The following is a 24,427-nucleotide window of genomic DNA, read 5'->3' on the forward strand; positions in this document are numbered from 1 at the left end:
GACATGGCATAGTTGCGCCCCGAAGAAATCAGGTAGCAGAAGGGACATGGCATAGTTGCGCCCCGAAGAAATCAGGTAGCAGAATGGACATGGCATAGTTGCGCCCCTAAGAAACCAGGTAGCAGAAGGGACATGGCATAGTTGCGCCCCTAAGAAACCAGGTAGCAGAAGGGACATGGCATAGTTGCGCCCCTAAGAAACCAGGTAGCAGAAGGGACATGGCATAGTTGCGCCCCGAAGAAATCAGGTAGCAGAAGGGACATGGTATAGTTGCGCCCCGAAGAAATCAGGTAGCAGAAGGGACATGGCATAGTTGCGCCCCGAAGAGATCAGGTAGCAGAAGGGACATGGTATAGTTGCGCCCCGAAGAAATCAGGTAGCAGAAGGGACATGGCATAGTTGTGCCCCTAAGAAATCAGGTAGCAGAAGGGACATGGTATAGTTGCGCCCCGAAGAAATCAGGTAGCAGAAGGGACATGGCATAGTTGCGCCCCGAAGAAATCAGGTAGCAGAAGGGACATGGCATAGTTGCGCCCCTAAGAAACCAGGTAGCAGAAGGGACATGGCATAGTTGCGCCCCGAAGAGATCAGGTAGCAGAAGGGACATGGTATAGTTGCGCCCCTAAGAAACCAGGTAGCAGAAGGGACATGGCATAGTTGCGCCCCGAAGAAATCAGGTAGTAGAAGGGACATGGTATAGTTGCGCCCCGAAGAAATCAGGTAGCAGAAGGGACATGGCATAGTTGCGCCCCGAAGAGATCAGGTAGCAGAAGGGACATGGTATAGTTGCGCCCCGAAGAAATCAGGTAGCAGAAGGGACATGGCATAGTTGTGCCCCTAAGAAATCAGGTAGCAGAAGGGACATGGTATAGTTGCGCCCCGAAGAAATCAGGTAGCAGAAGGGACATGGCATAGTTGCGCCCCGAAGAAATCAGGTAGCAGAAGGGACATGGCATAGTTGCGCCCCGAAGAAATCAGGTAGCAGAAGGGATATGCCTTGGCATATGACTATGCCATGCCCTACTGCTACCTGATTTCTTCGGGGCGCAACTATGCCATCCTCTTTTCTCTACCTAATTTTTTCGGGGCGCAACTATGCCATCCTCTTTTCTCTACCTAATTTCTTCGGGGCGCAACTATGCCATCCCCTTTTCTCTACCTGATGGGAACGGGGCGCAACTATGCCCACAAAACAGGGACCCTTTTTTATCTGCTGCATTTTATCTGACCGTGGGGCGCAACTATGCCCTGCCCACCTGACATTCGTCTTACAACTGGAAAAACCCAATCTGATAATCAGCTCAACTGGGAATCGAACCGACGCTCGAAAGTAGTAGCCAAGCACTGCCACCTCAGTGGCCACTCGGAGGCAATATGCGAATAGGGGAGTATGGGCTGTAACCCCGGCAGATGACTATATGTAGGAAGCACACTGGCGCTAGTGCTGCTAGTTCTCAATAGGTGGCACTATTATCATACATTCATTTGTGGTATCTTTACATCAAATAAACTAGCCATTCAAATTGATATTTTTTTTCTAATGAGAATTAAGTAATTGTAATGGATCCATAAAATAATAAATTTCTGCATCTGTAAAATATTTAAAGATATAAAATAACAGAGTAGAAATAATACTTAAAACTCCATTATTTAATATTATAGCTGATTCTGATGATACTGGGTTCACATTAACAACGGACGAACTTCCATGTCTTGCGCAGGATTCCATCTTGTGAATTCGGTTTTCGCTCAGCGTTGAGTTTTCGTCATAACAGCCTCGTATACAGTAGGCCTAGTCGGAACGTTTGTAAAGCATTGAAAAAAGAGACCTCGAGTGACATTCATTAGGACTATTTCGTGAATAAAATAAAACTGTAAATAATATATCCCTAAAATGCGTTCACAACATATTAATAATTGTTTATTTATGAATACTTAACCTATTCAAACATTCTGAAGTTGAAATACATTAATATCGATTATTGCAATAATGAAATTCAATGTTATTCAGTAATGCCAATTGAGAAAAGCGAAATAAAGGTTTAACAATGTTAATTACATGTACTGCGCTTTTCTCTTGTTATTATAACAGAAATACATTTTCATTATCTGCTGAAATCATAATTTAATTTAAATATTTTATAATATAATTACAAATAACCTGATTAATATATTAATTAAGTGAACAATTATTATGAAGCAGTGTCATTTTCTTTAGATACAATGGACATGGAATTAGAAGATGAAGATGTAGATGTGGAAGTAGGATTTCGCACTTACAATGGATTCATGCTAATCGATTTACGGGGAAACAGTTGGTGATACTAACTAAACAAAAGAACAACCATGCATTCTAAGCTCTATATGCTAATGGAAGACAGGAATAGCGCTGAAGTCCTGCATTCTATCTTAATTGTACGATCTCGGAATGTTTTCAACCGGAACACACTCTTATCGGCAATTCCAGTCATCACGACTGAAACGAGCTGACGAATGTCAATTGTTTAACGACTGTGAAAGAGGCAATTTCAATTTCGTAAATGTTGTAATCTCAACATCTGTCAGATTGATGGTACTTTTGAGGACGGCATTTCGTTCTATTGACTGAATTTGCTAACGTCAAATGCTTTGAATAATTAATACATATTTAGTAATATTGTACATACGAAATGGAAATGAAGTGTGACATCTAATATATTACTTAAATTTAATAAATTAATATTTTAAGTAATTCTGATGCTGAGATATCGCTTCGTGAAGTTCCGGTTTTATTTCGTTGACAGTTGTTTGTATGACGCCACACGAGACGTGTTTTTGGTAATGGTGATGTGATTAAGCGGTTTCTCAGCGTTTTAAAATGAAGTCAGTAATGTGAACCATTAATAAAACATATTTTTGTGTTGCAATGTTTATACTGGTGTTGCATTGTCGTTTGAGAATGATTTGGTGGCTTGCTATTACGAAGACAGTAAGCATTTTTAGGTTATGTGAACCATTTCAACTTTTATAGCATTAATTATGTTCAGTAACCGGTATTTATTTTTGTTAGTGGTACAGGCGAATGTGTATGTATCAGGCTGTGCATCTAATTATCGTTCAAGTAAAGGCTGGTTCACAATAAACCGGGAATGGAAACGACAACGAGAACGAGAACGAGAACGGAACTAATGCTAAAATAAATGTGAGCATTCACAATAGTTAATTGTGTATGCTCACATTTAAATACATTTATTTTAACAATATTGCCGTTCTCGTTCTCGTTTCCGTTCCCGGTTTATTGTGAACCGGGATTAAGGAAAAACCCGTTTCAACATTTGCTTTTCCTTGTGACAAAGAAAGAAAGACGAGAAAGTGGATTCATGCTATACAGCGTGCCGATTTTGAACCTGGTAAATATGTTTATGTCTGTATTTTATAAACCTTTTCGAAATGAAAGTAGAAAAAAATGGTCATTGATTTATATGCCTAGATCATATATGTAACAGATATATCGCGCTTATAGCCTTTGAGGTTAACAGCTTTTGTCAGGTTTACTACGCTGCCATCTAGTTGTTACACAAGGAGTCACGTCATAATTTTCATTTGAATTGCATTAGCGACTGTGCTGCCATCTCGTGTTCGTTTACGGCGGACGGGTGGCGATCCTGGCGGTTGTTCTCTTCAAAGTGCAAACGATTTTAACATAGCGAGGAGTTATCTGTTAGGTTTATATGTCAAATGTACTAGGCTATAGTGATAGAGAGTTCACTGTGTGATTTACTATGGGAAATGTTGTGGAGATCACCCATTTTGGGAGATAATTAATAACACCACTGAGTACACAAAAGAACGCACGATGATTCTCCCACGGCCGCCAGAAACCCCAGGTATATGGGCCTAATTCATATGAGTTTTTATTATATTTGAAGTGCATATTTTCTTGTATTAAAATTAGTTTTGAAAGTGTTTATTTGAAGTTAAGGTACCTGAAGCTCTGTTGCTTCATTTTTGTCATATTATTTAAAATCGTATCGGTATAGGGATTAACCTACTCGACTGAGAGACATGGCACGTCTGTCGTGACGTCACGGATGCTGGTATAAGGAATATACAACTTAACGGTGACCTCGTATAACTGAAGGGTCTACGAAATACAACCTGAATATTGTCTAGAAAGAGAAAATACGGACTGAAGGCTGGATAAGGACAAATATGTCACGAAATTCTCTCTTAACGAAATGTATTGAAATTTATGGAAAAAAGGACACTTGTAATATCCCGCATAATACAAATAGGTCAACTTTCCCATATTTACGGTCTTACTAATAAAAACTCTATATACAGACGTTTAACTGTCATATACTTATACAATGAGTAACTCGTTTATACGTCGTGAGTAAATTCCTTACTAATAATCACTACATACGTCGTGTATAACAGTACAACTGTTACACAGCTACGTCATAGTTTCGTCATTACTTCGTTACGAAAGGTAATAGAATATCTGAGGTTCTCTACTGGATCCGGTAGAGCGCTCTAGTGTGGCGTGTTAAATATCGATAGTACAACTGGCTCTAATCGATTACCACACTACATTTTGGTCAAAGAGTACAAGCTACAGCAATATTATTATAATAATTCTATGATCTTTGGTTTGTTCTTCTGTGGTTACAAGGTAAACATCATCATAAAATGACAGTCGATACGAACAGCTGTTAGAGGGGCGGCCATTTTTTTCCCTATATACAACACTTAAACAAGGGGTTTCGTGTATATAACTACTGCAAAGCAATTCCCATTGTATAGTTACAGCCTGTTTATACGTCCATAGCTTATTCACGGTTTATTAGTAACGTTTTCTGTCTCAACTCTGCATAAGTCTCGTATAAAAACTATACATGGTTTATTAGTAAGACTGTTAGTAATTAATAACAGATTGGGGTACGTAACGAATTTCCTATGCTGATATAGGTAGGACTTATCGTCTGGGGATGGGACCTGGCTGTGTCAGGATGGTGCACCTGCCAGCATCGGATTCAAAACAGCCAAGTCTTATGACTTGGCCAATTATTGCAAAGCGAGCCAAAGTACAAAGATCCTTCTCGGGCCCAATCCTCGAAAAGTTTAGTCAAAGTAAGCAAGCAAAATCTAGCAAACTATGCTGAAAGAGGTAATCAAGTGCCAGAGTTTACTGTACGCAAATCTGAATGCAGTTTTCTTTTTTCTAGCATCAATTATTCTTCTGTTTACAGCTCATTCGAAATTCAAACTTCAAACACAATGTGAGCCGTGGCGTTGGAAGGCTGGAGGTATTTCTGACCAATTTTTCTCTGCACATTTCTGTTTCGTTCACATAAGATACGTATTTGTTTATATCAACTGAAATTCTAACACTATCGATAACGCCATTCAATTGTTTTGTGTGTCTGTGCCGTGTTCTGCCCATGCCACATAAATGTGCCGTAATCCTGTCTTAATTAAGTTATAAGGCTTTAAATTTTACCAATCAAAGTATCAGTTATTTGTGAGTATTTATTGTGTTGTGAGCTCCAGAGTTTTACTTAGTTCCATTCGCATATTATACCGACGTAGTTTACATTTTAAAAGTGTGCCGAATATACAGAATGTCATTAATTTCAGGGGGTTATTCTTTGAGATATTTCAAACAAAAAAGTTTAATACAGTTTTCCTTGTATTTTCTTTCTTTTAGAGATAAAAATTGTTTCATATGAAATATTTCATAGCGTGTTTTGTAAAAGCCATTTACTTAATTCCCAAAATGCTCAGTCAATTTAAGAGAGCAGTGTATTGTGATAATAAATGATTGAAAGAATTTTAGTTTTGTCCTTTATATATGCAGAAATTTGATCAGAACAAATGTAGTATTGTAAAATTCCTTTGCACAACAAAACGTTACATTTGTTCGTATCAAATTTCTACACATTTCAAGGACAAAACTAAAATTTTTTTAAATCGTGTACCATCATAATACACTGCTATCTTAAATTAACTCAGTTTATTTGGAATTAAATCAATAGCTTTTTCAAAACACGCTATGAAATGTTTCACATAATAGTAATATGCGTTACAAGAGCGGTATGTTGAAGTTTTCATGTTCGAGGAAAAGTTTGAAAAACCGAAACGTAGTTGAGCTTTTTTAATTTCCGAGAATTGAAAGAAAACATACCGCTCGTGTATCGTACATTATTTTGTGCGAAGATCGTTTATTACATACCTGAAAGAGGAATTTCTAATTAGTTGCAATGAAATCTCCATCTTGGTTTCTGTTCAATGACGGCAAATTTGCAAAACAAAAATATCTATCTTCAACATTGTTGCTTTAAAATGTTTTCTGTGTTTACTATGCTCCAGCAGGCCGTGATATAGCCTACGTATGTCTTCCCCCCCCCCCAGTCTATGATGAGTCTGGAATCTTGTTGATTTTTTCACGGCTTCCTTAATGTTACTTGCATCACGAATGCAGTAACTTTAGTGGAGTTGTAGAGTTTACTTAATTTTTGCAAATATTTAAAAACAATAATTAACAGTGCAATTTAGGTGAAATTGCAGTGGTAAGTTTCCAATTTATAATTATTACTATATTGAACGTCTCTAAAAATAATATGGCAAAAGCCTAAAGCAGTAAAATGAATATTTCACTTAAGCGGTAAGAAGAGGGAAATTGTTATGTGTGTTAGGTTGGGAATACTGAATGTGGAATTTTAGACTTACCGCGGATTGGTTTTGTGCGGAAACCAAGCAAATACGCACGATCTCGCACAAAACAATTATTTTTATCTCGAAAAGGAAGCAAAAACGAGCTGAATAGTATGAAACTTTTTTCGTTTGAAATATCTCAAAGAATAATCCCCAAAATTAATGATATTACTTACCCTTCTGTATAAATGTTTAAAAATGGACAATCAGTAACGTTGTTGTGTTCTCTTTTTAAATACACTATGCGACTGCAACCTTAGCATACACCAATGTTGAATTATTATGTAATATAACATCGTTTATTGGGTTAAACCTGCCTTATCAATGATGTCTTTCAACAATGTTTACAAAGCACAATACAAGCTCGCCAACAGCAAAGAGGTACAGTATTTAGTGCAACGCATATCACATTATACAGTAAACACATCACAGATACAGACAAAGAGGGTCAGTCATTACAGAAAAGAAAAAAAAAGGACATTTTGTCTGTTCTATCACCACGCTTCATGGCTACTTATCAATTGCAGTAGCTCTCCAGCGATTAGCGCCCCCTAACGGGTAACGATGTACTGAAGTACTTATGCACATCCGACTCGACTAATCATTTTTTAGCCTTTGTCTTAAATGTTTCACTTTTACCGACTAGTTTTAACTTACAATATTATTTGCAGTCTTACAGAATTGTGCATAACTTTAAAAATAATTCTTACATTATAAAAAATTCTATTATAGGCCTACATCTCGATTACACAACTTTTAACACTACATCACTTCGGAATATTACAGTAGTTTATTGCTTTCACGTGTTAAATATTAGGTTAGGGTACCTTGTTGAATAATTTCAGCCTGTTGTGGGCTATCTTTAGAACTGGTTGGTTCCGGTCTTCGCGCCTTCTAATTGCGTTTCCTGTGAGGGTGTTTTTGTGTAATCAAAAAGTGTATGTTCTGAAATTGAGTTGTGTGTTGAGATTTTTACGCCGTTGTGTTTTTGTTTGTCTGTATATTTCGTATTGTTCTAATGTGTTTAATTTCTGGTTTTTTCGGTTAAATATGTAGAATTTCCATGTCTGTGTTTATGTTACTGTAGGAGTGGTTGGCATTTGTGATGCCATAACAAAATTACAAAACACTTCCACATATGCAGAACACATCACCAATGCCAACCACACCTACAGTAACATAAACACAGACATGGAAATTCTACATATTCAACCGAAAAAACCAGAAACTAAACACATTAGAACAATACGAAATATAGAGGCACACAAAAACACACCCGCATGAAATCCTCAACACACAACTCAATTTCAGAACACACACACTTTTAGACTAAGCATTACACTACACAAACACACCCTTACAGGAAACGCAATCAGAAGGCGCGAAGACCAGGATCACCCAGTTCTGAAGATAGCCCACAACAGGCTGAAACTAGTCAACAAGGTACCCTAACCTGATATTTAACACATAAAAGCAATGAACTATAGGCTATATTCCGAAATTTCTATTAATTTAATTTCACATAAAATTCAGATCACTTACTTATATTCGTATGCAGATGATTCGGTGGTAATATTTATTGGTTATTTCTGGGATAAAGTTTATAAAAATGATAGCATAGGTCTAAATACAGTTAAAGATTGCCTTGATTTTAAATTGTATTTCGTTAAATTTAATATTAAAAAACGACATTATCCCCCTCCTCTTCAACATCTATTGCTCAATTATCGTTCAATAAACGTAGTAAATTAAATTTAGCAACATTTATTGTAGTTCTTATTTTTAATTGTGAATGTCTTCCTTTGAAAGAAATTGCAGTTATGAAAAATATCTAGGAATCGTCATTGATCAGCATCTCAAATGGTATTCTATTGTTTCTTAACAATGCAGCAGATTACGTAAAACAATACATAAATTTGTCATTCTTCGTCGTATTTTACTCATTAGAATTTTACGTAGGCCTACTGCTTATTCAGTTCATTTTCAGACAGCCGTCCAATATGGCATTATCGTGTGGGATGCAACTTCAATTCTCTAATCTTTTGCAAAGAAAGATAATCAAAATATACTCAATAAATTTACTGATTACTCTTCTAAGCCTATATATTGTGAATTTAAAATCTGTAAGATTGAACAACAAAATTATATAGATATAACTTATATTACTGGAGTTTTAACACAAAAAGCACGAACATTAAAAACCATTTACCAATGTTTACAATACTAGGCTAAAAGTTAATATACCATTAAGGGAGCGATTTTCTTTTTTCAGGACGGCATTTTTAAAACACAGTATTAATCTAGGGCTAAGATTATACAGGGTGTTTCAAAAGTTGTGGTCAAAAATTTAAGATGAAGAGAAAAAACGAAGAGAAGCAAAAACGTTCCAGTAAAGATTAGTCCGCAAATTAACCGTTTACGAGATGATATCATTTTGTGCTGTGAAAATGTTTAAGGTAGGCAGCAATATTGTAGATCAATGGGTTTCTAGACCCTCTTCAGTCAATGCTGACTGAATTGACTGTGTGTTGCTACTTGATCGTGATGCATAGCTATAGGAGGTGACCCCTCTGGTACTCTTACAAGAATACTGCCTATTTAAGTGGGAGCTACTTTCAAATATTAAAACATTCTTCATTTCAACTTATTAACAACAGAAATAAAAGGAAATGAAAACCTAAATGAGAGATGTGGCTTATAATGAATCAGTAATGGCAAAATATCACAAATTTGATAATAACGTTTAGGAGCCCCAAAACAAGGTGAAAATGAGTTATTACAAAAAAAAAAAGAAGGTAACGTTAAATGTGCTATGGCATACATATTTTTTTATTATAAATTTCGGTTTTTGAAAACTTTTCTGTGCCGGAAAAATAGATCAATTTCCTCACTTAATGAATTGAAGTTGCTTTACATTTTCATGAATGGCGAGTTTACGTGGAATACGTTTCTTGATCAACGAATTTCTTTTAGATGTAACTGGGGACCAGTTTGAGTATTTCAGCGGAATCAATATAATTTTGTTAATAGTTTTCTTATAAATATAATCGAGTAAGTGAAGCACATTATTCATAAACCAACAATTGTTAGACAATAATGTACATCGGCCTGCTAGAGAACAATTTCATAGTACAAAAACCAAGTTACGTTGTAGCCAACGCCTTCCAGTTAGCTGTTTCGCATTACACATGCTGTAACCTTTGACAGTGTTGCACCATATATAAACGAAAAATTCTCTTTTTGTATCTCTGTCGATGTGTGACCGGTAATTTTCAAATGGTTTATCTTGGTCGTAGGCAACAAAGCATTGAAACCTTTGCAATCTTCTGCTATTCCCCTTCCCCCTCGACGCTAACTGTGACGTTGCACAGAGACAGAGACGTGTAACGCTTGTAGCTGCCCCATCACACAGAATGGGTTTCATTGCAACTTACATAGGTCCTGTATGGATCCTTAAACAATGTTATATTACAATGCACTCCACTGACCATATTACGTCATGCACTATAACCTATGGGTGCTTCTAACTTACCAACGCTATCAGAGGTCTGCATCGGACGTTTTCGCTCGAGCGCCAAGTAGTTCATAGCATAATCCGATAGGTAGCGCACATGCATGATGGGTAAAATTGTCACGAGCGATAAATCCTCGAACGGTATAAGCCGAGCGTTAGACAATCGTTCTTGTTACAGTGATGAACTGTGTAGTAACATCATAGATGTTTATCATTTCAAAACTTTGCAGTGTTTAACTAACCTCTCCATAGTACAACTACAAAACTTGCTTTAAAATGTAATATAAATGTTGTAGGTAAATGTTCCCCCCCCCCCCACACAGGAGTGATTTTGTTTTTGCCACATCTGATAGACGTTATTGGATGTAAATGTAATTATTATAAACGGAGAACACAATCACGATAATGCAAGAACTGTATCAAGTTTTCTAGTAATAATAATAATAATAATAATAATAATAATAATAATCTCTAATAATTAGTGTATCAATCTTTGCGTCTGTAACACTTGTGCAGCATGGTTATTCGTTTTATTATATTTTCTGTGACGTTATCTCTGTACTAATATTGTTATTAATCTACTGCTATATCAATAATATTTTGTAAAACGTTTCTACATTGTCGCAGTAGATAGGCGGAACACTATTTATGGACCTATCATATTATATATGTGGTAAATCAAACATTGAATAATTATTAATTAGCAATAATAACTGTATATCGAAGTTTTTCATACTATTTTATTTATAACTTCATGTTCCTGTTTTGGTACGTTCCATTAAACGTTTGTCATAAACGCAGAAAATAAAGCCTTATTTTTACCGTGTGAGCAAAACATATGTGTATCTTATCTGTCGCCTTCCATACAAGATAAGACATGTCGGTGAGATGACCTTGTACTGTGTTATTTATTACGAGCGTATCACGACCGATCGTATCTCACTCGAGGGTGCGACACTCGACCGAGTTCAAGCGAGCGATTTAACTCCAATGCAGCACTCTGATTAGGCTATGTTCCAACCTTCACTCAGTACAGCCATGTGATAATTATGCCTTCGAGCGAACTGGTCGTCTTACATTATCCTTAGGTAGGCCTAATGTTATATTATAATTTAAATCATTGAGTGAACTGTGAAATATTCTAACCATATTGCAACGTACACAGACCTACATATGTCATCGAGCGAGCTGTATGGGTATCTTACATTGTATCCTACTCTTTTTCGGGATGTATGGGTACCTTCATTATTATACCTCATATAAACGATGTCATATTATTGTAACTTAAGCCCTAGAGCGAGCTCTAAGGTAATTTGGTCGTGTTACATAATATACAAACGATCTTATACAGGGTGTCCCAAGAATAAGCGGTATAGCTTCAGGAATGTGTTCCTCATATTTAAACAATGTAAACAGGTCCGAAATGCTAAGCAGAATGTCTTTATCTCGCGCAGGTGGTTTCCTGCAACACAAGACACTAACACAATGTGGCAGTTTGACTGGACACAGTATAGGGAACATACATTAGAGACACCTAAGCCATTTCGTGGGAACAAATTCTGAGTGCGCATGTCACGAAACCGGGTGTATTATCTGGATCCTCCACCAGATGGATCTCCATCTACGACAGGGCTGGTATAATTTAATATTAACTGAAAACATTCATTACTCATCTTTTAACAATTTTAAAGACATGAGGCAAAGGAATGGCAATATAACCATAATAATAATTACTTCCGTATGCAATCATCATGAAAATATTCACTAATTGACGCTAACGTTCAAGTCACTGTTTGAGGCTTATGTTGGTAGAATTGATCCAAGTACAACATAATACATCACGGCGTGAAGTGCGAACATGAACGTCAACAATGGATATAAGTATTTTGACTTCCTAGCGACATAATATTAATGATAGATAATATACATACAAGATTATTCGTATTGCTGACCAATAAAATAAATAAATAAATATTTTACTAATATTTTGATAGTGGTTTGATACTAGCGACATAGTTGGATTCATTGAGAACTAGACCTTACTGAGCTTGAATTTAGTACCAACAACATCAAAGGTGCCGACAAGAGTTGTCCCTACTGATTCTTCTTATACTGTGGACTGGACATTGTTGAGACCATACATGTTATTGTGGAAGATCGCGATTCCACCTCGTGTGAACTACGCTTCATCTGTGAAGATCCTGAGACAGGGAAGATGCTCACAAATACACATCTCCCTGTGGGAATCTTTCTTAGTACAGACGACGAGCCTCTATAGCAGTGCCGTCCGCCAAAATATGCATAAACTGCTTATCTAATCGCCCCTGGTTTGTGTACACTGCATTCCATTAATGTCGTCTCGTTCTTTAGTCGTATTCAAAACGAAACTGTCTACTCTCCCATCCCTACCGTGCACCTGCGGCTTGACTCGCCTGCATTGTGTGTTCTGGTTTTCAGTGGTCACCTTTACTTTTTAACTTCGCTCTAGAGTATGCCATTAGGAAAGTCCAGGATAACAGAGAGGGTTTGGAATTGAACGGGTTACATCAGCTGCTTGTCTATGCGGATGACGTGAATATGTTAGGAGAAAATCCACAAACGATTAGGGAAAACACGGAGATTTTACTGGAAGCAAGTAAAGAGATAGGTTTGGAAGTAAATCCCGAAAAGACAAAGTATATGATTATGTCTCGTGACAAAAATATTGTACGAAATGGCAATATAAAAATTGGAGATTTATCTTTCAAGAGGTGGAGAAGTTCAAATATCTGGGAGCAACAATAACAAATATAAATGATACTCGGGAGGAAATTAAACACACAATAAATATGGGAAATGCGTGTTATTATTCGGTTGAGAAGCTCTTATCATCTAGTCTGCTGTCAAAAAATCTGAAAGTTAGAATTTATAAAACAGTTATATTACCGGTTGTTCTTTATGGTTGTGAAACTTGGACTCTCACGTTGAGAGAGGAACATAGGTTAAGGGTGTTTGAGAATAAGGTTCTTAGGAAAATATTTGGGGCTAAGAGGGATGAAGTTACAGGAGAATGGAGAAAGTTGCACAACGCAGAACTGCACGCATTGTATTCTTCACCTGACATAATTAGGAACATTAAATCCAGACGTTTGAGACGGGCAGGGCATGTAGCACGTATGGGCGAATCCAGAAATGCACATAGAGTCATAGAGTGTTAGTTGGGAGCCAGGAGGGAAAAAGATCTCTAGGGAGGCCGAGATGTAGATGGGAAGATAATATAAAAATGGATTTAAGGGAGGTGGGATATGATGATAAAGAATGGATTAATCTTGCTCAGGATAGGGACCGATGGCGGGCTTATGTGAGGGCGGCAATGAACCTCCGGGTTCCTTAAAAGCCAGTAAGTAAGTAAGTAAGTAAGTAAGTAAGTAAGTAAGTAAGTGGTGTTCATGCTACAGTAGTAGCTGCACCGTCATCACAATTAGAACTGTTTGCGTTTCAGGCGTGCAGCGATACGCCACTGTTTATAGGAATGGCTGTGTCTTGTACACATACTTAGAAGGGAATATAGTACTGACTTTAAATACAACCTCAAAACGTGACGGCATTAATGGAAGAGGTTTACATGGTCTCAACAACGTCAGTCAACATGAACCACTAACCAGACAACCACAGACTGTGTTCAACATGTCTTCTGTTGCAAGAAACCACATGTGGGAGCTAAAGACGTTCCGATTACCATGCGTTGTGAAGTCTTGTAACTGGAAAATCAAGAATTTTTGGACATGTGCAAGTATAAACTATTCCAATTGTATAGATATCTCTTACGGTCCCATAAGACGAGCTGTTGGGGGCTGGATGACAAAGAAACATAAAGGATACTGACAATTCAGACACACTACTGGCGGGGTCTGAAGAGGGAAAATCACGACAACTCCCAAACAAGACGGAAGACAAGTGTCCTTACTAAAAGGCCTGCTAACGGGTCATCGTCTGTTAAGAGGTCATCTCTGTAAGATGGGACTATATGTACAGAGTGGACCGTAAATAATGTCATTAATTTCAGGGGGTTGTTCTTGAAGGTAATTCAAACAAAAACTTCAATACAGTTTTACTCGTTTTTGCTTCCTTTTCGAAATAAAAATTGTTTTATAATATGAAACATTTCATTGCGTATTTTGGGAAAGCCATAGATTTAATTCCTAATTTATAAGAGACCAATGTATTATGCTAAATTATTGAAAGATTTTAATTTGTCATTTAAATGTGCAAAAATTTGATCCGAACAAATACCATTTTACGTTCTGCAAAAAGGAATTTTAAAATGTTACATTTGTTCGAATCAAATTTCTGCACATTTAAAGGACAAAACTAAAATCCTTTCAATCATGTATTATCATAATACACTGCTCTCTTAAATTGACTATGGGCTACTCATATTAGATAGGTAGGTAGGTAGGTAGGTAGGTAGGTAGGTAGATAGATAGATAGATAGATAGATAGATAGATAGATAGATAGATAGATAGATAGATAGATAGATAGATAGATAGATAGATAGATAGATAGATAGATAGATAGATAGATAGATAGATAGATAGATAGATAGATAGATAGATAGATAGATAGATAGATAGATAGATAGATAGATAGATAGATAGATAGATAGATAGATAGATAGATAGATAGATAGATAGATAGATAGATAGATAGATAGATAGATAGATAGATAGATAGATAGATAGATAGATAGATAGATAGATAGATAGATAGATAGATAGATAGATAGATAGATAGATAGATAGATAGATAGATAGATAGATAGATAGATAGATAGATAGATAGATAGATAGATAGATAGATAGATAGATAGATAGATAGATAGATAGATAGATAGATAGATAGATAGATAGATAGATAGATGAATTTAATGTCAATCAGCGATTTACAGCCATAGACAACGTCAGAGTAGATATATATATATATATATATATAATACATGACTACCACAATATGAATAAATATGAGGTAGCTGCATGTTTCTATGTATTTATTTTGTAAGAAATGCTGCTAGTTTGTTTTATTAATATTTTTCTTAAGAAATGCTGCTAGTTTTATTAATATTTATTAATTATATTTCTTAAGAAAAATATTAATAAAATAAACTAGCAGCATTTCTCACAAAATAAATGCATAGAAACATGCAGCTACCTCATAAATACTTGCAGTAAAAATTTCATCCAGATTGATTAATATTTGGCATAAGAAAGTTGGTGTTGAATCAACAAAAATGAACACAGAAAAATAGATTTGAAAATAAAATGAATATTTATATAAATGAATATTCTCCTCCGCTACATTCATCTAGTAACTTCAGAGACGCAACAAAAAGTTACTAGATTTGTAATCAGAAACTTTAAAAAAGAATCCTTCGATGAAAAACAATTTTGACATCTCTTTAAATTCCACGCCCCCGTCCAGCCTTAATTTAAAAAGTGTAAACATACGAGTATTTGTAATCAGAATTGAGCTGAATCCATTTGGGGTATGAAAATATAAATTCTGAATAAGTGAAATAGCTAAAAAAAAAATATGGAAAAATTTTCATGATTTTCAGTGGAGTCTTCCCTTAAGGGCATTACGTCCTTGAAGGAGTCAGGATTGTTGGGAGATTGAAGGGACAGCACAAACGATCCCGCAGGAGTCATTAACTCAACCCCATACCTTTGTCATTGCTTACATATGAAGAACACATACCGCTTACTTTTGGGACACTCTGTATCACATTGCGCGAGCTCTAGGGCACTGTGGCCTGTTGACTGTGCTCGAGCGGGCTGTGTTGTGTACCTTGTAAGTGGTGTGGGCCCGGGCCATGCCCTTTGTTCCAGGAGGTGCGTTTCAAAGTCCACGACCCCAAGGCCCATTCTAAGGGGGGCACGTTGGAGAACACCATCAACGGCCGGGCGGACGAGGAGGCCGCCCAGGCACCCCAACACCTGATTCACCCGGGCAAAGACATCAACAAGTTGTACGGCATCACCCCCAGCGACATCGACAAGTACTCACGCATCGTCTTCCCGGTCTGCTTCATCTGCTTCAACCTCATGTACTGGATCATCTATCTGCACATCAGCGACGTGGTCGCTGACGACCTGGTGCTCCTGGATGAGGACAAGTAAGGTGCAGTGACCGGGAAGCATGCGACAGGTGCGAGAGGCTAGCACAAGCACGATCCGAGATCATAGATTGAACAGAAATCTAATCCAAAACGTAGTGTGAAACAAGACATATAAACAGTAATGTGTTGGCTTGTATAGTCTAGCAACAATCAGCTGTTCTAAAGGGAGAGCGCCATCTTGAGCCGGCCGGTGTGTAACTACAAAATGGTGGAAGGTCACGAAGCTCATCGTTGCCATGGTGTTATGATACATAAATACAGAAGTGTGAGAATTATTAGAATAATCTTAATTTTAAAGGTTTTTTAATAGTTCCTTCACAAATATTCATTGAATTGATGAATATTGGTATATATTAGTATACTGATGTAGGATATATTTACTACTAACAATGCCGGGAAGCATTGTTGTACATTGGTATTTTTCTTATTTTACAATTGTTATGGGAATTCAGAAATTATTATATTATGTTGGCGGAATTGGAAACATAAAAAATTATATGCACAAAACAGATGTATACGTTCATTTGAACCTTCACAACAATGTAAACGCAAAGAATAATTTGTTTAAAGCGTTTCTTAATTAATTTTTGATGTTCCCAATTCCGCCAACATAATATAATAATTTCTGAATTCCCATAACAATTGTAAAATAAGAAAAATACCAATGTACAACAATGCTTTCTGGCATTGTTAGTAGTAAATATATCCTACATCAGTATAGTAATATTATATACCAATATTCATCAATTCAATTAATATTTGTGAAGGAACTATTAAAAAACCTCTAAAATTAAGATTATTCTAATAATTTTCACATCTCTGTATATATACATATATAATTATTTATTTTGTAAAAGAGCCAACATCAAGATATAACAGAACATAATGTAGGTTAAAGAAGAAAACTATAGATTGTTCGCCTTCATAACCATGTCCTCTTTTGAAATACCACATGGAGTAGAGCCTTCTTCTTTCATAAATTCACACAAAATAAAAAAAACTACTCATTCTCGCACGAAAATATATATATATAATTATATTATAGGGTTACGGACAGGAAAGATTCATGATGGGCTTTATAAAAAAAACGCGTAGAAAATTCTCTAGAGTCTGGGAAGAGGTTAAGATGGAGGGACTTTCGTCAGGTGTTGATCGATAAGATAATAATTTCGTTAGACCCGCTGGAAGGATCGTTACATATATTTTTCCCCCTTCGTAAGGATATATTTTTAAAAAAGTATATGATATTGTTAAAGATAGAGATTTCGACCACAATTTTTTTCTGTGGTTATATTACGTATATACATATATAAGCTTGTGTGCGATTTGTTACGAAAAAAAACGATATTCACTCATTTCCAGTCTTTATTGTTCCCATTAGGTAGAGTCTACGATTGTTATGTTTGGTCGGGGGTAAGGACAAGGTAGCGAGACAAATGAAGCGCTTGTTCGTTGTTCAGGAGTAGAGATAGGATACAGAAAAGATGCAAGTGTTAAAAATCGTTCCGTTAGAGCACCCCTTCGTAAATACTCCATGTGATTAGCTTCCCCCTTTATCCCCTACCCCAAACACTATGTACAGATAATTTTATACAAAAATGCTGAAGAATCTAAACTAAAAAACTACGTGATTCATATTAAGAAAAATGAAAAATATATATCCAGTACATTACACACTAGCCTCTAAGGTAAATCAAACGTTTACTATTAATCAATAGTTCTAAAAATCTTGCCTGACCCATGCGTAAATAACTGTGGGGCAGATTTTTTTTTTCAAAGATAGTATGCGTGCGTGCGTGCGTGCGTGGATGAATGCGTGTTATCGCGGAGTTAAAAAGAAAAATATAAAAAAAAAATACAATCTGGTTTAAGTGAAAAACACAAAAGTTCGGGCATACGTGGTGGTTTTCCAAGCACACAGTTTGATTTTCCCCATACTATATATCAAAGCAACTAAACATAATTGTTTCTCTAGTTAAAACGTTTTCCTTCACCATCCCCCCTTTTTGCAATCCCGAACACCTGTCGAGTTATGACGCTGCAGATATGAAGTTGTGTATTTTTTTTAAGAACCGAGTGCAGAGCAAAGCAGACGTACATGTTGGACAAACTGCTCCCCACAACACGGTGTGCAGTGAAAAAAGTGCTCGGTGACTCTAAACTGCCATTTTATATACAAGAACTGATAGGATTGTGTGACTCGGCGCACAGAAATCCAACAAAAGACAAATGAAAAACGCTTTACCTTCAGCCTCATTTCGTATATTTCTCGGCACAATGAGTTCTAATGGAGCGTCTTGAAGAGTTCCACATCGTCAGCTCTACGGAACTCCGCTCAATGCCTTCTAGAGTACCATAGCCTCTCTTCAAGCACCAAATACAACATCGAAGAAACTTAGTTTTTGTAACTCCACCAGCCCTTTCTAGGGACTGTGATTGAAGAGGAGATCTTCTCCGACTCCATTGCAATCTCTAGGGAGCGGCATCACAGAAGAGTACCATTCCGACTACAGAGTACTCTCCAGAGAGCGCGATGAATACCAATTTTATCTCGACAGCGCTTTCTAGGGAGTGCAATGAAGGACGTCTGTAACTCTTTTACGGAGCAGGGAAAGAGTACTAGCAATGTGAATACAGAGCAAAGCTATCACTTCACAAAGGATCGTGAAAATATAAATATCCATAGTGATTGCTCTGTATGGGTGGTGATACATGATACAAGAACTCTATAGATATCTTGAAAATGTCTATAACACAGGTGTTGGTTGAAAGGTCCTGGGGACTACCACTGGTAACTCCACAGTTCTCTCTAATGTTGGTTTAAAGATACTCAGAGTACCAATGTTAACTCCTGAGTACTGCGTAATGATGGTGTTGTTTTAAAAATACTGAAGAGTACTGTTAGCAACTCCACAGTACTCTGCAATGATGGTGTTGTTTCGTGGATCCTGAAGAGTACCATTGGTAACTCCAAAGTACCCTATAATGATGATGTTATAAATCCCGAAGAGTACCGTTGGCAACTCCGTAGGACTCTCTAGAGACGGTATTGAAGAGTGTCCACTGTTAACTCCGCAGAACTCTCCTACCGAAAGGAACTCAGTTGTAAATTTTTCGAGAAGTGTCGCGAACCCAGTGACAATGTTCTCCTTCCTTTTTGTTTGTCCTCTCCAACGAAGCAAGTTTATATAATACCAAAAGCACTTCATTTGCGTATATTAACGTATTCTACCAAATCAGCTATAAAAAGAATAAAAAAAGTTATAAAAAAGGACGGAGTAGACCCGGTACTTCATATTTATTTCATTTTTACTGTAGAGTATGTCTTAGTCTTGTTTTATTGAGGGGTCCTCGCCCCTGCACAGAGTCGCTCTGCGTGGGGGGCTAAGCCACCCCCTTTCTATCTATCCCCGCATCGTCTTACACTTTCACGACAACTGCAAAGGAGCCTGTCTGTACATACACAATGAAGAATAAGACTTTTACAAGACTTTGTTTTCATTTTTTTTCAGATTAGTGTATCACGGATTTGTAGCCTCAAGTCTACAACTACTAATATTGTTTAGGCCACTTTTCATATAGGAAATGTAATAGCAGATAGCTACCACTGTAATCAGAGAAGGATGGCCTTAACCTTGTATTACTTTTCAATATTAATGATACAGAGTGGGCAGTATCTACACTTTAAATACACGCCATTACTGTACAACAAGCTTAAGGTCGTTCTTATTATCTACGTTATATATGTGACAAAAAAGAATGGTGTTCCATTTGTATATAGCACGGGACAACCACAGTCTTTTGTTCCGACCTTTGAACATCATGTATGGCGCTAGTATCGACGGCGTTTGTATTTACAAGGAGACTGTTAGTAGAAATGGACGTTTTCCTCGGAAAAAGGTCATATTGCTCAATCATTCCACAACATACAAACCAAAAAAAAATATATTATAAAGTATATTATTAAAATACATTACATTACAAGGCAGGTAAACGTACCTGCAAGTAGGTCCGCATGGTTTGTGGCTCGAAGCAATACTGGGCAAGCTCACAACTAATCACACCGCTCACCACCCTCAAACAAACGGTTCTCTTTTTACCGAAAGTTTTTCCATGGCCACCCAGAAACCTATCCTCACTAGTTCAGTCATTCGCCCGCTAGATGTCCTTTAACCTTCCCCTCCGCTAGTGAGTGATCCTGCATAAACACAATAAAGAAACGCACTATCACACATACATACACACATACACACACTTCCTCACTAGTGAAAAATAAAAAAGAAAGTGATCAAGCCCCAGAAAAGATCTAAAAATGATCATGTCAATATCTGCAGATATATAGACTACATATTAATTCTAAAGGACTTTAAAAAGTAAAGCAACTTCCCTGTTTACGGAGAGGGGAGAAATATTGTTATACACTGAAAAAAAGCTTTTAGATCTAATTTCTTGTAGATATCAGTGCTTCTATGTGGAGAAAAAAACAAAGTGTTGTGTTTATAAGAAAAAAACAATGTAAAGTAAAACACTTTTGAAAACTGCAGTATATTTTGTGGGGATAGAGCACGTACATATGCTCACTACTGAATATTCTAAAGAAGGTGACGAAGTTAGTAGAAACTTCATATAAACATTTGTTTGTCGTTTTTATTTCAATAAAAGCTAAGAAGAGTCTGTTCACAGTCTTTCAATTCATTGGAGATTTCCCTTACCTTCCAACATCCTGCATTTCTGCCAGCATCCATCAACCAAAATAAATAAAACTTTAAATGCAAATTAAATATAGGTCTACTTCATTTTAATTTCAGGTACGTATGCTCTATGATTGATTATCTTGAGGAAAAGTCATTCATAAAACTATATAACTGAAACCCAGAATACAATTGAATCGGTCATTGCAGAAAGGGGATAAGTCATGAAATCTTACTTTTGAGATAATCAATAAAAACTGTTTTCTTCTTCAAATACTGGAGCAATCATTATAAATATTTTTTCTTATTTTGTTTATGACTAGTGAAATATAATACATCATGTTAGACATTTGACATCTCAAACACTTTTGTTTAAAGTTGTTTATTCGAACCATGACTTATCTCCTTTCTGCAAGGAATTGTTAAATATGGAAGAAAAAATATATAATTTACAATTTTGGGCTAATGTAATATTTGAAAACAAACTAAATGTTAATAATTATAATGATTACGATGATTTTGTGTGCAATTACTACATTATTCTCACCATTTACATAATTATTTTTGCATTTTAATCATTGTTCCTACTATAGAAATGTACCAATATGTGATTTTATATCACAGTTTTAAATCAAAATTCTACATTTAAACTAACACTCAAAAACTGCATATAGGAGGGCACAATAAAAAATACAATAAAGTACTCCACAATCATTTGTTTCAATTGTTATAGAGTGTATTGTTAAATGTTGGAAGCCTTTGTAGATTCCTTGTCACAAGGTGGCCAGTTCAGGATCTCTTCGTAAAAGGAAGTGTGTTCCAATGGAATGTATTGCCTCACTTTCGATACATCTCCAAGTTTTATTCGTATTAATGGAAATTTTCCCATTGTATACTTTTGTGTAGGCGTTACTATGCGTCCAGAACCTGGTTTTTTCATACAGAATCTGTGTTTCCTCATTTCACTACCAATGAACAAACTGGCAGTCACACATCCTGGATCATCTTTAGAGTAAACAAATTCACTGAATTGTGCTGAAGAAAACATATTCTTATCTTTCCCTTTCTTCCCCAGTGTGTCTAATCAGCAGGTGGTTTTCTTGTAATACTCTGGCCATCAGCATTTAAAAGTCAAAATATCATCAGTAGTAACTGATTCTACAGAAAATCTGTTGTTTATGTTTGCCTGGTGGATTAAGGTATTGTATTCGTCTGGCACATATACCCTGTCTGTCTTCCTTGGTTTGCGCTTCACTACACCAAAGTTGTGGTCACAGAGAAGAAATGGATGGCCTCGTTGTGGAAAATAATGAATGATTTTGTTAAATCTCCCCATTTGGATCAGTGCAAGCAACAATCGAATTACAGTATGATTTTTATTTTGCCCTCCCTCCACAGTTATCAGAGAAAAGATACAATTCCTTGACTGAAGAAGGGACATTATTTTCAATGTAGTTCAGAAGGAACTTGGAGATTTGTGGCCTATACCTTCATGATAGGAATAGAAATGCGCCGTACGATCTTTCAAATTGTGAATGTTGAAAATTGATGACCCAAAGTTGCGTCTGAACAAACAAAGAATAGTTTTTTACCTACATTGTTCTCCTGTCGTACGGGCTGCTACAGACTTCCCAATGGAATTGACGTTCCAATCCCTTCAGTTTATTTCTCTTATTTATATTTCTGCGGTAGTTAATTTCATTGCGTTTACGTTTGTCACTTACTACTTCTAGCTTATCTGTTATTTTCCTTATCAGCTGATGGGCGCGTAACTTATAGATCCGCGGGACTCAGTTGCATCACGTCGTCAGTCAGTGCAGAAAGAAGGTAAGTCGCTGACTTGTCCCCTTTCTGCAATGACTGCGCTGCTTATGGTACTCTGCTTCGCGTTGAGAATGAGCAAATTTGTCCCATTTCTTTATGAAAATGTGTGTCTAGGTCTGAAGAAAGCAATGGCACTCTTAACTCATTTTCGCGTTTTTCATGACTTATCCCCTTTCTGCAATGACCGATTCATTATTATACTGTATATTGCAGGTTGACAACAGAAAGTTGAAATTTAACTAGAAAGCAAGCAACATTCAACGTAGCCCAAATCCTTCTGACTGAAGTAGGAAAGAATGATAATACTGAGGGCATTTCTGGTTTAGAAAAATATAATAATAATAATAATAATAATAATAATAATAATAATAATAATAATAATAATAATAATTACTTACTTACTGGCTTTTAAGGAACCCGGAGGTTCATTGCCGCCCTCACATAAGCCCGCCATTGGTCCCTATCCTGAGCAAAATTAATCCAGTCTCTATAATCATATCCCACCTCCCACAAATCCATTTTAATATTATCCTCCCATCAACGTCTCGGCCTCCCTAAAGGTCTTTGCTGTGGTCGTGCCAGAGAATCAGTCCCATTCCGAGGCTTATTTGAAGGATTCGTAACAAGCTGTTTTTTTTTACGGTGATGGGTTGTTAGCCCTTCGCCCAACCCCCAAGCTGGAGGACCACCCCTCATCGGCTGTCCACGACTGCTTATTCAATACATTCGCAGCTACCCTCCATATCTGGAGGCCGTCTCCTCTATCCGCAACCTGAGGACGCGCCATGCCGTGGTGATAGGGACCCACAATACATGGAATAATAATAATAATAATAATAATAATAATAATAATAATAATAATAATAATAATAATAATTTATTTATACTGGCAGAGTTAAGGCCATAGGGCCTTCTCTTACACTCTACCAGGTCACAAAGTATACAAGCAGTTAAAATTTAACAAAAAGTTAAAGAACAGAATACTAACATATTACAAAAAAATAATAATAATAATAATAATAGCATAATAAAATCGACACTAAACAACATGAAAATAATACCATAATAGAAAAAAAGAAAGTAATAGTAATATGCGTTACAAGAGCGGTATGTTGACGTTTTCATGTTCGAGGAAAAGATTGAAAAAGCGAAACGTTGTTGAGCTTTTTTAATTTCCGAGAACATGAAAACAAACATACCGCTCGTGTAACGTACATTATTTTGTGCGAAGATCGTTTATTACATACCTGAAAGACGAATTTCTAATTAGTTGCAATGAAATCTCCATCTTGGTTTCTGTTCAATGACGGCAACTTTGGAAAACAAATATATCTATCTTCAACATTGTTGCTTTAAAATGTTTTCTGTGTTTACTATACTCCAGCAGGCCGTGATATACGTCTGTTTTTTTTTTCCCCCAGTCTATGATGAGTCTGGAATCTTGTTGATTTTTTTACAGCTTCCTTAATGTTACTTGCATTACAAATGCAGTAACTTTTGTGGTGTTGTAGAGTTTACTTAATTTTTGCAAATATTTAAAAACAATA

General features: G+C 36.4%; 1 protein-coding gene across 14 annotated transcripts in view; it reads left to right on the forward strand.

Moving 5' to 3' along the window:
• Nucleotides 1–21,043, forward strand: part of Rdl (Resistant to dieldrin) — a 448,130-nt gene extending 427,087 nt beyond the window's left edge. For 7 of the 14 annotated variants that reach the window (XM_069830121.1, XM_069830127.1, XM_069830120.1 and 4 more), the window contains exon 9: nt 16,076–21,043. In XM_069830121.1, coding sequence (XP_069686222.1) covers nt 16,076–16,366 — 291 coding nt within the window. In that variant the 3' untranslated portion in view covers nt 16,367–21,043. Of the gene's footprint in view, nt 1–5,231; nt 5,289–16,075 lie in introns of all 14 variants that reach the window. The other 7 variants (XM_069830132.1, XM_069830131.1, XM_069830130.1 and 4 more) reach the window with 3 other exon arrangements.
• Nucleotides 21,044–24,427: the final 3,384 nt, after the last annotated feature.

This window comes from Periplaneta americana, chromosome 7, assembly GCF_040183065.1.
Source record: "Periplaneta americana isolate PAMFEO1 chromosome 7, P.americana_PAMFEO1_priV1, whole genome shotgun sequence".
In the NCBI taxonomy this organism is placed as follows: Eukaryota; Metazoa; Arthropoda; class Insecta; order Blattodea; family Blattidae; genus Periplaneta; species Periplaneta americana.